We start from the raw sequence: 13,145 nt of genomic DNA, 5'->3' as shown, positions 1-13,145 counted from the left end.
GGTTTGAATTATAAAAAACAGACTGGATCAGCTCCAGTCAAAAAAAGTCCCAGCCTACAAGATTGAGAACTGACCTGCTACGGGTTTATAAAACCATGAGGGGCATAAATAAGGTGACCAGCAAGTGTCTTTTTCCTACAGTAGGGGTGTTCAAAACTAGAGGGAGTATTTTTAAGATGAGAGGAGAAAGACCGAATAGGGATTGGAAGGACAACATTTTCATACAGAGGGGGATTCGTATGTGGAACAAACTTCCAGAGGAAGTGGTAGATGCAGGTGCAGTTACATATTTGACAGGTACATGAATGGTAAAGGTTTAGAAAAATATGGGCCAAACAAAGGCAAATGGGACCAGTTTACTTTGGGAAATTGGGTTGGCATTGATGAGTTGGATCAAACGGTCTGTTTCCATGTTGTATGACTCAATGGCTCTTAAGTTTAGCGTCATTTACACTCTTTGAAATCATTCCCTGTACACCAAAATTGAGATCATTAATACGTTTCAGGAAAAGCAAGTCTCAATACTGACCACTAAGGAATGCCACTATAAACCATCCTCTAACCTGAAAAACATCCACTGATTTCTTATCATTCAGCTAATTTTGCATCTGTGTACTCTTAGCAAGTTGTGGTGACCTCTTAAAAAAAAAACTAAAATTATTTAAATGCAATTTTCCCTATAGAAATATATGCTGACTTTTCCTAACCATGCCACCTATTTCCACGTGATTACAGGCAGTCCCTGGGTTGCAAACGGGTTCAATTCTTGATTTGTACGCAAGGTGGAATACAATACGGGACAATATAAAATAGCCATGTGTAAGTACACGAAATGTTCGTATTGCACATATTCAAAATTACATCCCTACATGGGATTGCGTTTGTAATCATGAATGACTGTATGGTGGATGTTCGTAAATTGGTGTGCTAAAGCAAAGAGTAAAAGTTGCTATAGTCCTACTGGACCATACGGCTGCTCTCTCATTACTGACAGATGACTTGTGGTGGTTTAATTTGGCGGTATGACAAGGAGAGTTTGGTAAACTCAGTGGGAATTAAACCCACCCTACTGGCATCACACTGCAGCACTAACCTGCTGTCCAACTGAGCAAATAGACCTATCCCAAATAATGGTTTCTGAATGCTTCCCCACCACTGAAGTTAAACTGACAGATTTGTAATTGCTGGGATTATGCATACAAACTTTCTTGAACAGCACCATAACAATAGCACTTCAAAGTCTAGGGAAGATTGAAAGGTAATTGACAGTGATCCCACAATTTCTACTTTTGTTCAAAATTCTTGGACATATCTAATCAGGTCCTAGACCCCTGTCAAAAACCGACCCAAAACTTATTAATTTGGAACCCTTCCCGTGACAGACTCCTCCTCTGTTATAATGATCTGGACAGCATCCTCCTGTTTTCTAGTGAAAAGTATTCATTTATAACCTCAGCCATTGAAAATTGTGAGGAAGATGCAAGGAGGCTTCCAAGTCGAGAGAGTGAGCAAACACATGGCAGATGCAGTATAACTTAACATTTAGCCACTTTGTACATGGTGCATGAAAAACAAGAAGGAATAGTACTATTAGTGAAGGTGGTGCTTGGTATGCTTGCCTTTATTGGTCATTGCACTGAGTATAGGAATTGGGAGGTCATTTTGTGGCTGTATAGGACATTGGTTGGTCACTTTTGGAATACTGCGTTCAATTCTGGTCTCCCTGCAGTGGAAAGATGTTGTGAAACTTGAAAGGATTGACAAAGGATGTTGCCACGGTTAAAGGATTTGAGCTATAGGGAGAGGCTTAATAGACTGGGTGAGACGGGTGACCTTACAGAATTTTATAAAATCATAAGGGGCATGCAATTTGAGAAGATTTGTAGCTCAGGTTAAGGTTCAGGTTTGCTGGCTGAGCTGGAAGGTTTGTTTAAAAGAAAACCATGAGGGGTATAGATAGGGTGAATAGCCAAGGTCTTTCCCCATGGTTAGCAGAACCCAAACTAGAGGGTATTGGTTTAAGATGAGAGGGGAAAGATATAAAAAGGACCTAAGGATCAACATTTCCATGCAGAGAGTGTGTGTATATGAAATGAGTTCACAAAGAAAGAGGAGGAGGCTGGTATAATTACATTTAAAAAGCATCTGGATGGGTATCTGATTAGGAAGGGATTAGAGGGATGTGGGCCAAATGCTGGCAAATGGGATTAGATTAAGTTAGGATATCTACTGGCATGGACGAGTTGGACTGAAGAATCTGTTTCCATTCAATGAAAACAAGCAATTAGGAAGGTATGTGGTATATTGGCCTTCATTGCAACAAGATTTGAGATTAGAAATAGCAATGTCTTACTTCAGTTTTCCAGGCCCTTGGAGAGACGACAAGTTCTATGTGCAGTTTTGATTTCCCTACCTATGGGAGGACACACTTGCTATAGGAGGCAAGCAGCACAGGTTCACTCGGCATTGGCGATGACACGACTGCCGTATTAGGAGATTGGTTTGACAGGATTTGTATTCTCTAGAGTTCAGAACAATTAGAGGGATCTGATCGGAACATATAAAATTCTAACAAGACTGGACAGACTCGATGCAAGAAGGCTCTTTTCCCTGGTTATGGAGTCGGGGACAGCATCTTAGGATATAGGGTTGATGATATAAGACTGAGGTGAGGAAACATCTCTTCATTCAAAAATTATGGAGTTTAATTCATTGAACATATTCTAGAAAGAGATGGATACTAATTGTTAGATTTTAAAGGCATCAAGTATGAAGAGAAATCACAAACACGGCATTGATATTGAAGATCAGCCACAATATAGGAAATGGCAGAGTAGACTCGAAGGCCAAATGAGCTTTACTTGTTCCTAGTTTCAATGATAAATTGCTAAACCAGATAATTGCAGTACCATAAAATAAATTTAACTTCTGTTTGACTGCTGTCCACCTGATCTAGCATTGCTCAATACCAATATGCATGCCCAATGCGCAAAGTTTCACGCCCATCAGCATAGAACAAACAAATTAAACAGCTGATGAATTGACAGTGTTTAGATTCAGAGAAATATAAATTAATCCTTGCACACTGCAGCATGTTGTCCAAATGGCAAAGTGCCCATTAAACTCCCTAACCCCATCTCATTCAAAAACTAGCAATAGAGAACAATTCTAAATAACTTCCATTGCACAGGGTACTTAAAAATAATTTTACTGAAGAGAACAAGTAAGAAATTCACTTTATAGTTAATCATGAATTAAAAAAGTATTTCAATGTTAAAAACTTTCCTATTAATATAACGCAATGGTACCGTCTGGTGGCGAATTCTCTAAAATAGCTGTTCTTGCTACATGATTGACAAGCCCTATGAATCTCACTGCCAAATGAAGAAACTAACACGAACTACTCATCTCTACTAGCAAACTGATAATCTAACCACATACCGTTAAGTAAATGCAAATTATGTAATGGCTGAAGTTTTACTAAATTCAGAATAATGTATGGCCTCAAAAATGGATGTTGAGAGTACTCCCTTCTAAAATAACTCACCAATTTTCCCAGTCTTTCATTAACCATATGGATCAATTCTATCAGGCACAACGGTATCCAGTGACTTAGTAGGAAATGCATGTTTGTGACATTTCAACATGTTACTCCTATCCTTTGGTTAGAGTCAGGCTATTCTCTTAATTAATGGTATGTTGTTTCAGCAGGGATGGGATAATGTATAGCTCGAAAAGGAAACAAAATACTGATACTCAGGTTCAACATTGACAGATTAGAAAAATCTGTTGCAGCTCACTGACAGGTTATTTGCTCCAGACTCGAGGAATTTTGCTGACATAATTTTACTGACATAACAATTCGTGGATGTTGCCCATCCTCAAATTCAATTCACACACCAAATAAAACCAATCCTTTATTCCAGTTCTAAAATTAAGTCTTCAATAAAATGTATTACAGTTTTAAAACATTAACTTCTAATATGCATTTACATTGTATACCTGTAGCAGTTTCTTGAACAGTTTGAATAGTCTCATTGTTATCACAAGATTGAATATGTTCCATTGCAACCTCTGTTTCTTTACACATGGTACATATGTAGCATTCTTTTAGTGAAATGTCCTCAGTATTCTCCAATGATCTGTCACATTCTATGTGAATCCATCTAGAAAGGGAACACAAACATGTTCAATAAACCCAAAAATTATACATGAATCGGGAGAATGAATCTTTAACTTCCCTGGGACATGCAATTCATAATGCCTCCAGATTCACTTGCTAAACTATTCTGAGTCAGGTGAACCACGAACTCAGAAAGGAGTGAGGGGAACTAAATAATGAGAAATAAACAGTTCAGGAAAATAAGTAAACCAAATATACAAAAAACTGAAATCAACCCGGACAATAATTTTAGTTTATAGTTATAAAGTTTAAAGTTCTCAATCAAGTTAGTTTTCACTCTGACTCAAAGTAATGGTTGCATGTTCACTGCCTTCCAGCAGGTTACAAATGAAGAATAAAGACAAGAGTTCAATGCAGCTTTTAATGGAATTGTTGTAAATACTGAATTCAAGTCACATGATTAACAAAAGATCTGAAATAGTACTAGGAATGTTGAAGTCAAAGCAGATTTTGCTCACTTTAACAGCAACATTGTACAATCCTGGCAATACATCAACTGTCCAACCACTCAATCTGGGAAGAGTGTTTCATATAAGACTTTTCTCATGGGGTTTTGGAGATTAAATAAAAGTGGAAAGAAGGACTGAGTTGTCTCCTTTCGTCCACTAACAATCTGTCTTCTAAGGCAGTACGCTCAAATGACTCTCCACAGTAGGTGATCAGTGTCACTGTGAAGATAGTCAAAAACAATTAAATGGTGGAAACGATTTGATAATCTAAAAACAAAGCTCATTTTTCTTTTAAGCAAACAATCCTCTAAGGAAGATGAATTCAGGCAAGCACATAATCTGATTAGATATAAAACACATCTCTCTTTTTAAGTGAACGACTCCTCACTTGTACGCACCTACTTCTGCTCAAAGTCATTTAACGCTCGAGTAAAATATCTGCTGCCAAATGGAAGAACGAGACTTCAGTCAAACAAGATAAAAATCCACTCTCGATTAGCTACACTAACACAGAAATAGACTTCAACAAAAATAGCGTTCTCTCAATACTGCACTTTCACAGTGACAGTTGAAAGAACTTCCAGCAGCACAATATGCTTGTGAAAAGTTAAGGACTAATTGCCAACACTCAAGGTGCCTGAATCTTATTGTTTCAATGGTGATGCTCTGTTAAAAGGGTCATAGCAGGAGCCATCCAAAAAATAATGAAATATTTATCAAAAGGGCACTATAAACACAATGTATGGCTCTGCATCGAGACAACAGCTGTTCCCTTTAATAGTTAAACTGAGTCATGCTCCTTACAGAAGTGACCACTGCATGAATCATGTTCAAATCTTAGATGGAGAAGGTACTTAATATGTCAAAAGGATAAAACCAAAGAAAACCATAAAATGCAAGCAAAGAGGAAGCAAAACAAAAGAAAATGGGAAATCACAAACAGATCTTGCATGACAGAAGTGAGGAACAACTGAATTTTAGGATTTCACCTGATTTTCTTCAACTCCATACAAAATAAGCTCTTGCCCTATATGTCAGAGTACTGCTCCTAACGCCTTAGCATCTTTCCACAAGTACAATGGTGGGGCTGTAATTAGCCGGGTTGGATTTGTCTTGCTTTTTGTCAACAGGGCATATCTGGGCAATGTTTCACACTGTCAGGTAGATGCCAATGTTGTAGCTGCACTAACTCAGCAAGTTCTGGAGCACAAGTCACCACCACTATAGCGGACATGTTGTTAGCCATAGCTTTTGTGGTGTCTAGCACCTTAGCTGTTTCTTGCTATCACAATGAATGAAGTTGACTGACAGCTGACTTCTATGATGTCGGGAACCTTCAGACGAAGCAGAGATGGACCATCTACTTGTCAGTTCTGACTGAAGATTAATCAGCTTTATCTTTTGCACTAATGTTTTGTTCTTCATCTACGTGAGGTTATTTGTGGAGCCTGCTGCTCCAATGAGTTATCTAACTGTCCACCAAGATTCACAACTAAATGGAGCAGGACCATAAAGTTTAGACCTGACCCGCCAATTGTGGAATTGTTTATCCCTATCAATAAAATTACTGGTTATACTGTTTGGCAAATAAAGAATCCTTAGTTGTAGCTTCAGGTTGATATTTTAGTATGCCTGGTGTGGCAAGCCTTCCACACTCGTCATTGAACCAAAGTTCACTCCAAATTAATGTTCATAGGGGAAAATGAAAAAAAGTACACACGTGAGAGAATGGATATGTGAGACAGAGTGTGCATGCACGAGAGGCAGAGGCAGAGGCAGAGGGAGAGAGAGAGAGAGGGAGAGAGAGAGAGAGGCAGGGAGAGAGAGAGGCAGAGAGAGAGAGAGGCAGAGAGAGAGGCAGAGACAGACAGACACAGAGAGAGAGTCACACAGGGAAAAACAATGACTGCAGATGCTGGAAACCAGATTCTGGATCAATGGTGCTGGAAGAGCACAGCAGTTCAGGCAGCATCCAACGAGCAGCGAAATTCCTGATGAAGGGCTTTTGCCCGAAACGTTGATTTCGCTGCTCGTTGGATGCTGCCTGAACTGCTGTGCTCTTCCAGCACCACTAATCCAGAAAGAGAGAGAGAGACAGAGAGAGAGAGAGACAGAGAGAGAGAGAGACAGAGAGAGAGAGAGACAGAGAGAGAGAGAGACAGAGAGAGAGAGAGACAGACAGAGAGAGAGACAGACAGAGAGAGAGACAGACAGAGAGAGAGACAGACAGAGAGAGAGACAGACAGAGAGAGAGACAGACAGAGAGAGAGAGAGACAGAGAGAGAGAGAGACAGAGAGAGAGACAGAGAGAGAGACAGAGAGAGAGAGAGAGAGACAGAGAGAGAGAGAGAGAGACAGAGAGAGAGAGAGAGAGAGAGAGACAGAGAGAGAGACAGAGACAGAGAGAGAGACAGAGACAGAGAGAGAGAGAGACAGAGAGAGAGAGAGACAGAGACAGAGAGAGAGAGAGACAGAGAGAGAGACAGAGAGAGAGACAGAGAGAGAGACAGAGAGAGAGACAGAGAGAGAGAGAGACAGAGACAGAGACAGAGACAGAGAGAGAGAGAGACAGAGAGAGAGAGAGACAGAGAGAGAGAGAGACAGAGACAGAGAGAGACAGAGAGAGAGAGAGACAGAGACAGAGAGAGAGAGAGAGAGACAGAGAGAGAGAGAGAGAGAGACAGACAGAGAGAGAGAGAGACAGAGAGAGAGAGAAAAACAGACAGACGGGGAGAGGGAGGGAGAGATGGAGAAAGACACACAAAGCCCGCATGCATGATACTGGAGAAGTCACTCCTGTTCTCCTAGTGAACAAAACATTAAAGGGGAATTTGATGGATGCATTATGGTGGTTAGGTCACTGGGCAAGTAATTCAAAGGCAAATGAACTGAGAAAATGGGTTGCATTCTACGATTAGTAGTAGGTGAAATTTAAATTGAATTAATAAACTGGAATATAAAGCCTCTAGTCTTGGTGGCTATGACAACTGATATTAATTGTTTTGCTGTCTAAAAGGAAATTTGACCATCCTTCATAATCTCACATATATCTGAACCCAGACCTACAGCAATGTGGTTGACTCTTACAACAGACGCTGGCTTTGCAAAACATCCCCATACTCCATGAAAGACATTTAAAAATCATATAAGGTCTTGACAGAGTATGTGGGGGAAAAAGATCCCCTTGGTAGAAGAATTGAGAATGTGAGAACTCAGATTTAAAGCAAAGGTCAAAATAAGCAATGACAACAGAACAAAAGTGTTCCTTTCACTCAATGAGTAATGCGGCCAGGAAATAAGGCACCCCGGAGGTTCCCTGCCTCCATTCCAGATGGAGGGCTTTTGCCCAAAACGTCGATTTTCCTGCTCCTCGGATGCTGCCTGATCTGAACAAAGAAACTTTACAGCCCAGGAACAAGCCCTTTGGCCCTCCAAACCTGAGCCGATCCAAATGTATGGTCTAAGCCTGTTGCCCAATTTCTGAGTATCTGTATCCCTCTGCTCCCCACCTACTCATGCATTTATCCAGATGCATTTTAAACGAATCGACCGTGCCTGCCTCTACGATCTCTGCTGGCAACGCGTTCCAAACGCCCACCATCCTGTGTGTGAAATACTTGCCACATGTATCCCCCTTAAACTTTCCACCTCTCGCTTTGAAAGCGAAACCTCTCGTTACTGAATCCTTCACCCTGGGAAAAAGCTGGTCTCTATCCACCCTGTCTATACCCTTCATGGTTTTATAAACCTCAACCAGGTCCCCCCACCCCTCAATCTCCTTTTTTCTAAAGAAAATAAACCTAACCTACTCAACCTCTGTTCATAGTTAACACTTTCCATACCAGGCAACATCCTTGTAAACCTTTGCTGCACCCTCTCCAAAGCATCCACATCCGTTTGGTAATGTGACAACCAGAACTGTACACAGTATTCTAAATGCAGCCGAACCAAAGTCTTGCACAATGTTAACATGACTTGCCAGCTCTTATACACAATACCCTGTCCAATGAAGGCAAGCATACTATATGTCTTCTTGACCACTCTATCCACCTGTGCAGTAACCTTTAGGGTACAAAGGACCTGCACTCCCAGATCTCTCTGCCCATCAACTTTTCCCAAGGCACTTCCATTCATTGTATAATTCGCTCTAAAATTAGTCTTGCCTAAATGCATCACCTCACATTTGTCTGGATTGAAATCCATCTGCTACTTTTCCACCCAACTCTCCAGTCTATCTATATCCTCCTGTATTCTCTGACAATCCCTCATGCTTTCTGCTACTCCACCAATCTTTGTGTCAGCTGCAAACTTGCTGATCATACCAACACTGCCGTCTTCCAGATCATTTATGTATATTACAAACAACAGTGGCCCCAACACTGACCCCTGCGGAACACCACTGGTCACCTTTCTCCATTTTGAGAAACTCCCTTCAACTACTAATCTATCTCCTGCTGCTCAACCAGTTCTTTATCCATCTAGCTAGAACACCCTGCACACCATGTGACTTCACTTTCTCCATTAGTCTACCGTGGGGAATCTTATCAAATGCCTAACTAATGTCCATGTATCTGACATCAACAGCCCTTCCTTCATCTATCAACTTGGTCACTTCCTCAAAGAATTCTATTAAGTTGGTAAGGCACAATCTCCCCCACAAAACCACGTTGCCTATCACTGATCAGCCCATTCTTTTCTAAATATAAGTAGATCCTATCCCTCAGTACCTTCTCCAGCAACTTTCCCACCACCGACGTCAGGCTTACTGGTCTGGAGTTACCGAAATATCCTTACTACCCTTCTTGTACAGGGGGACAACATGAGCAACCCTCCTGTCTTCAGGCACTTCACCTGTATTTAAGGATGCCACAAAGATATCTGTCAGGGCCCCAGCTATTTCCTCTCTCGCCTCCCTCAGCAACCTGGGATAGATCCCATCCGGTCCTGGGGACTTGTCCACCTTAATAACCTCTAACCTACCCAACACATCTTCCTTACTTATGTCAACGTGATCCAGACTAATCAAACTTCTAACTCTAATCTCAATATTCATCATGTTCCTCTCCTCAGTGAACACTGATGCAAACTAATCATTCAGAATCTCAACCATTCTCTAAGGTTCCACACACTGCCTTCCTTAATTATCCTTCAGTGGACCGATCCTTTTTCTAGTTACCCGCGTGCTTCTTACATAAGAATAAATTGCTTTGGGATTCTTCTTAATTCTGCTCGCTAAAGCTATTTCATGACCCCTTTTAGCCCACTTGATTCCTCGTTTAAGACTTGCCCTACTCTTCCAATATTCTTCCAGGGCCCGTTCTGTTCTTAGCTGCCTAGACCTTATGTATGCTTCCCTTTTCCTCTTGGCTAGAAGTACAATTTCTCCTGTCATCCACAGTCCACGAATCTTGCCCTTCCTATCCTTTGCCTTCAGCGTGACATGCCTATCCTGCATCATCTTTGAAAGCCTCCCACATCTCAAATGTGCACTTCCCTCCAAATAGATATGTCCAATCCTCATTTCCGAGCTCCTGCCTAATTTTGATATAATTGGCCTTGGCCCAGTTTAGTATTGTGCTGTGCTTTTCCAACACCACTCTAATCCAAAGGCCAAGAAATAAGCTTGCTGACAATGGGTGGAGGCAGATTTAATCAAGGCATACAAGCAGGAACTGGATGAATGTAAAGAATAAAAGGAAAAGACAGGCATCTCTCGATGAACTGCTCCTTTCGAAAACTAGCACAAACACAATGGGCTAAACAGTCTCTTCTGGGGCCGTAACAATTATGAGTAGCTGAAAATTGTTACAAATTTCATTCAAGATCAGCATGTTCAAATTACACCTCCTTGAATACACAGCAAAATGTTAATTCAGAACAGTAACATTTCTGATGGATTGTACGATTAGATTAAATGATTCCCCTACAATGTGGAAATAGGCCCTTCGGCCTAACCAGTCCACACCGACCCTCCAAAGAGTAACCGACCAAGACCCATTTCCTTCTGACTAATGCGTCTAACCAAAGGCAGTTTAGCATGACGTGCATATTTTTGGACTGTGGGAAGAAACCGGGGCACCCAGAGGAAACCCACGCAGACACAGGGACAATGTGCAAACTCCACACAGACAGTCGCCTGAAGCTGGAATTGAACCTGGGGTCCTGGAACTGAGAGGCAGCAGCGCTAACCACTGAGCCACCATACTGCCCCTATCCATTTACATTTGACTTGCATGTTAAATTAAAGCGATCTTGATGGTTTCAAAAAAAGCTAAAGAATTGCTATAAAATAGCCAAATATATGTTGAAATAAGAAGCTGTCAATGCATCCCTAATCCAGAGATACACTGTGGAACATCCTTCACTGCAGAAGAGGGGAACTGGCAAAGCTGCATCATTGTCTTCCTACAGTGTACCCACAGTGATTACAATTAAGTTGTACAATTCCTCTGAAGTGCTTTGGGATGCCCACTGCTGGTGAAAGGTGCTTTATAAAACGTTCATTGTTCACAATTCACGCTATCATTATATTATTATTTAAAATCATGAACTTAAACACTTCTGCTTCTACATGCAGATAGCTAATCCAAACCAATACATTTCTAAATATTCCTGTTACTCAACATTAGTCATCAGGAGGTGGAGCAATCGACGTTTTGGGTATAACCCTTCTTGCAGACAGATGCATTCCAAAGTCCAGGAATAACTGAGGAAGGGCTGAAGAAGGGCTCATGCCCGAAACGTTGATTCTCTTGCTCTTTGGATGCTGCCTGACCTGCTGCACTTTTCCAGTAACACATTTTCAGCCAGGAATAAGTGGCAAGGGATACACTTTGTCAGTGTTCTGATCAGACCTTTCTTCGGGCTATCTGTTAAAGTCAGTCATTGCAGATGACATTTGTTGTGACAAATGAGATATTACCTATTTTGGTCAGAGAAATTGAAATGCAAATTTTTATCTAAATGGAGAGAAATTTCTTGCAGAGTGATATGGGTGTCCCTGTGTATGAACTGCAGAAAACTAATATGGAAGTAATAAGGAAGGCAAATGGAAGTTTGGCCTTTATTGCTAAAGGAGTAGGGCATGAAAGTAGGGAAATGTGCAAGGCATTAGGGAGACCACACTGGAGTATTGTGTACAATTCTGGTTTCTTTACTTGGAGAGATAAAGTTGTTTTGGAGACAGTTCAGAGGAAGTTAACTGGTTTGATTCCAGATAACTTAAGGGTTTGCTTTAAGAAGTGAGGTTTATACTCCCTGAATTTAGAAGGGGAGGAGATCTAATTGAGGTATATAAGATGGTGTCAAGGATTGGCAATGTCGACCTAGAGAGGATGCTTTTGATTGGGTTGGGATATCTGGTCGGCATGGATGGGTTGGACTGAAGGGTCCGTTTCCATGCTGTACATCTCTGTGACTATTGCTGCACAACAATAAATAGAATGACAAGGTTAGTAAAGTAGACAATACTTAAATCAAATACTAACTGGAAGGTTAAAAAAGAAGCAAGGGAAAAGAGAACGGAACCAGAAAGAATCAAATGAAAATGATATTAGCAATAGCAATCTTCATGAAACTGTTAGGTTTAACTACCAAGCTGGAGAAATCTTCTCACCTCTTGCACATCTGACAATGCACCACATCTTTCTGGGAATCTTGATAACATGTCTTGTCGCAGTGTGGACAAGACATGCTGTGGTCTTGTTGCTGGTAACAGTTAGCACAAAGTGAACAATTGTGGTGCCAATGAGTGCTGGTCCGTGCTCCACAGTCAACACACACCCTGCAATTCTGAGGTAAAAAGGGAGACAGTTCATTTGACAGATGTAACAAAATTAAAGAAACAATTAATGTAAGCCAATTAGAGATACAACCTGACAAGGCGGTTTACAAATAATGAAATAAAATGAGAGATATTGGAAATTTAAGACACACAGTAAATTTAAAAAATACATAAAGCAGTCAGCATCTGTAAATGAAAATAAATCAAGTCCTTTACTGTACAGATGTTGGATAATTGGTTACTTTAATCCCATTTTTTGCTATTGCTTAAGGAGATTGGTGCAGCCTCAGGAATTATCCAAGTTCATATATTTCCAAAGCATTAGGTTTAAAGATATTTGTTGAATGCTCATGTGCATAGACAGCAAACTGTGGCATGCAGCTTGTTGTCCAGTGCCATTAATTCAGAAATAAAATTTGGAGATCAACCATTTTGTGAATTCTGAAGAGTGTTTGGAATTGCTTTGTAACTACATTTGGGAAGGCAGTAAACTAACTGATGAATACCAAGATAGGCAAGTCAGTGTTCTGAACTGGGCTACACTGAGGTCAGTGCGAGAAATGGTCACGCATGCTGTTAGAATGGACTTAGGGGCCATTATAGGATGAGGGTCCATAGGTTAAAAAACCTAGTCTGGACAATAATGAGAATTAAGACAATGAGAAATGAGAAAACATTGTTCAAATTGTCCATCATAATCAATCCTTTAGTTCACAATTTTGAAAATAGA

At 40.7% G+C, this 13,145-nt stretch overlaps 1 protein-coding gene across 5 annotated transcripts in view; it reads right to left on the bottom strand.

Annotated features, from left to right (window-relative positions):
• Positions 1-13,145, bottom strand: part of kmt2ca (lysine (K)-specific methyltransferase 2Ca) — a 590,636-nt gene that overhangs the window by 311,069 nt on the left and 266,422 nt on the right. For all 5 annotated transcript variants that reach the window (XM_060825139.1, XM_060825142.1, XM_060825140.1 and 2 more), the window contains exons 11-12: positions 12,248-12,423; positions 4,003-4,166 (exon numbers count right to left, since the gene is read on the bottom strand). In XM_060825139.1, coding sequence (XP_060681122.1) covers positions 4,003-4,166; positions 12,248-12,423 — 340 coding nt within the window. The remainder of the gene's footprint in view (positions 1-4,002; positions 4,167-12,247; positions 12,424-13,145) is intronic.

The sequence above is a fragment of the Hemiscyllium ocellatum genome, chromosome 5 (assembly GCF_020745735.1).
Source record: "Hemiscyllium ocellatum isolate sHemOce1 chromosome 5, sHemOce1.pat.X.cur, whole genome shotgun sequence".
Lineage (NCBI taxonomy): Eukaryota > Metazoa > Chordata > Chondrichthyes > Orectolobiformes > Hemiscylliidae > Hemiscyllium > Hemiscyllium ocellatum.
The sequence above is the reverse complement of the archived record's forward strand: the minus strand, read 5'-3'. Positions and strand labels throughout refer to the sequence as shown.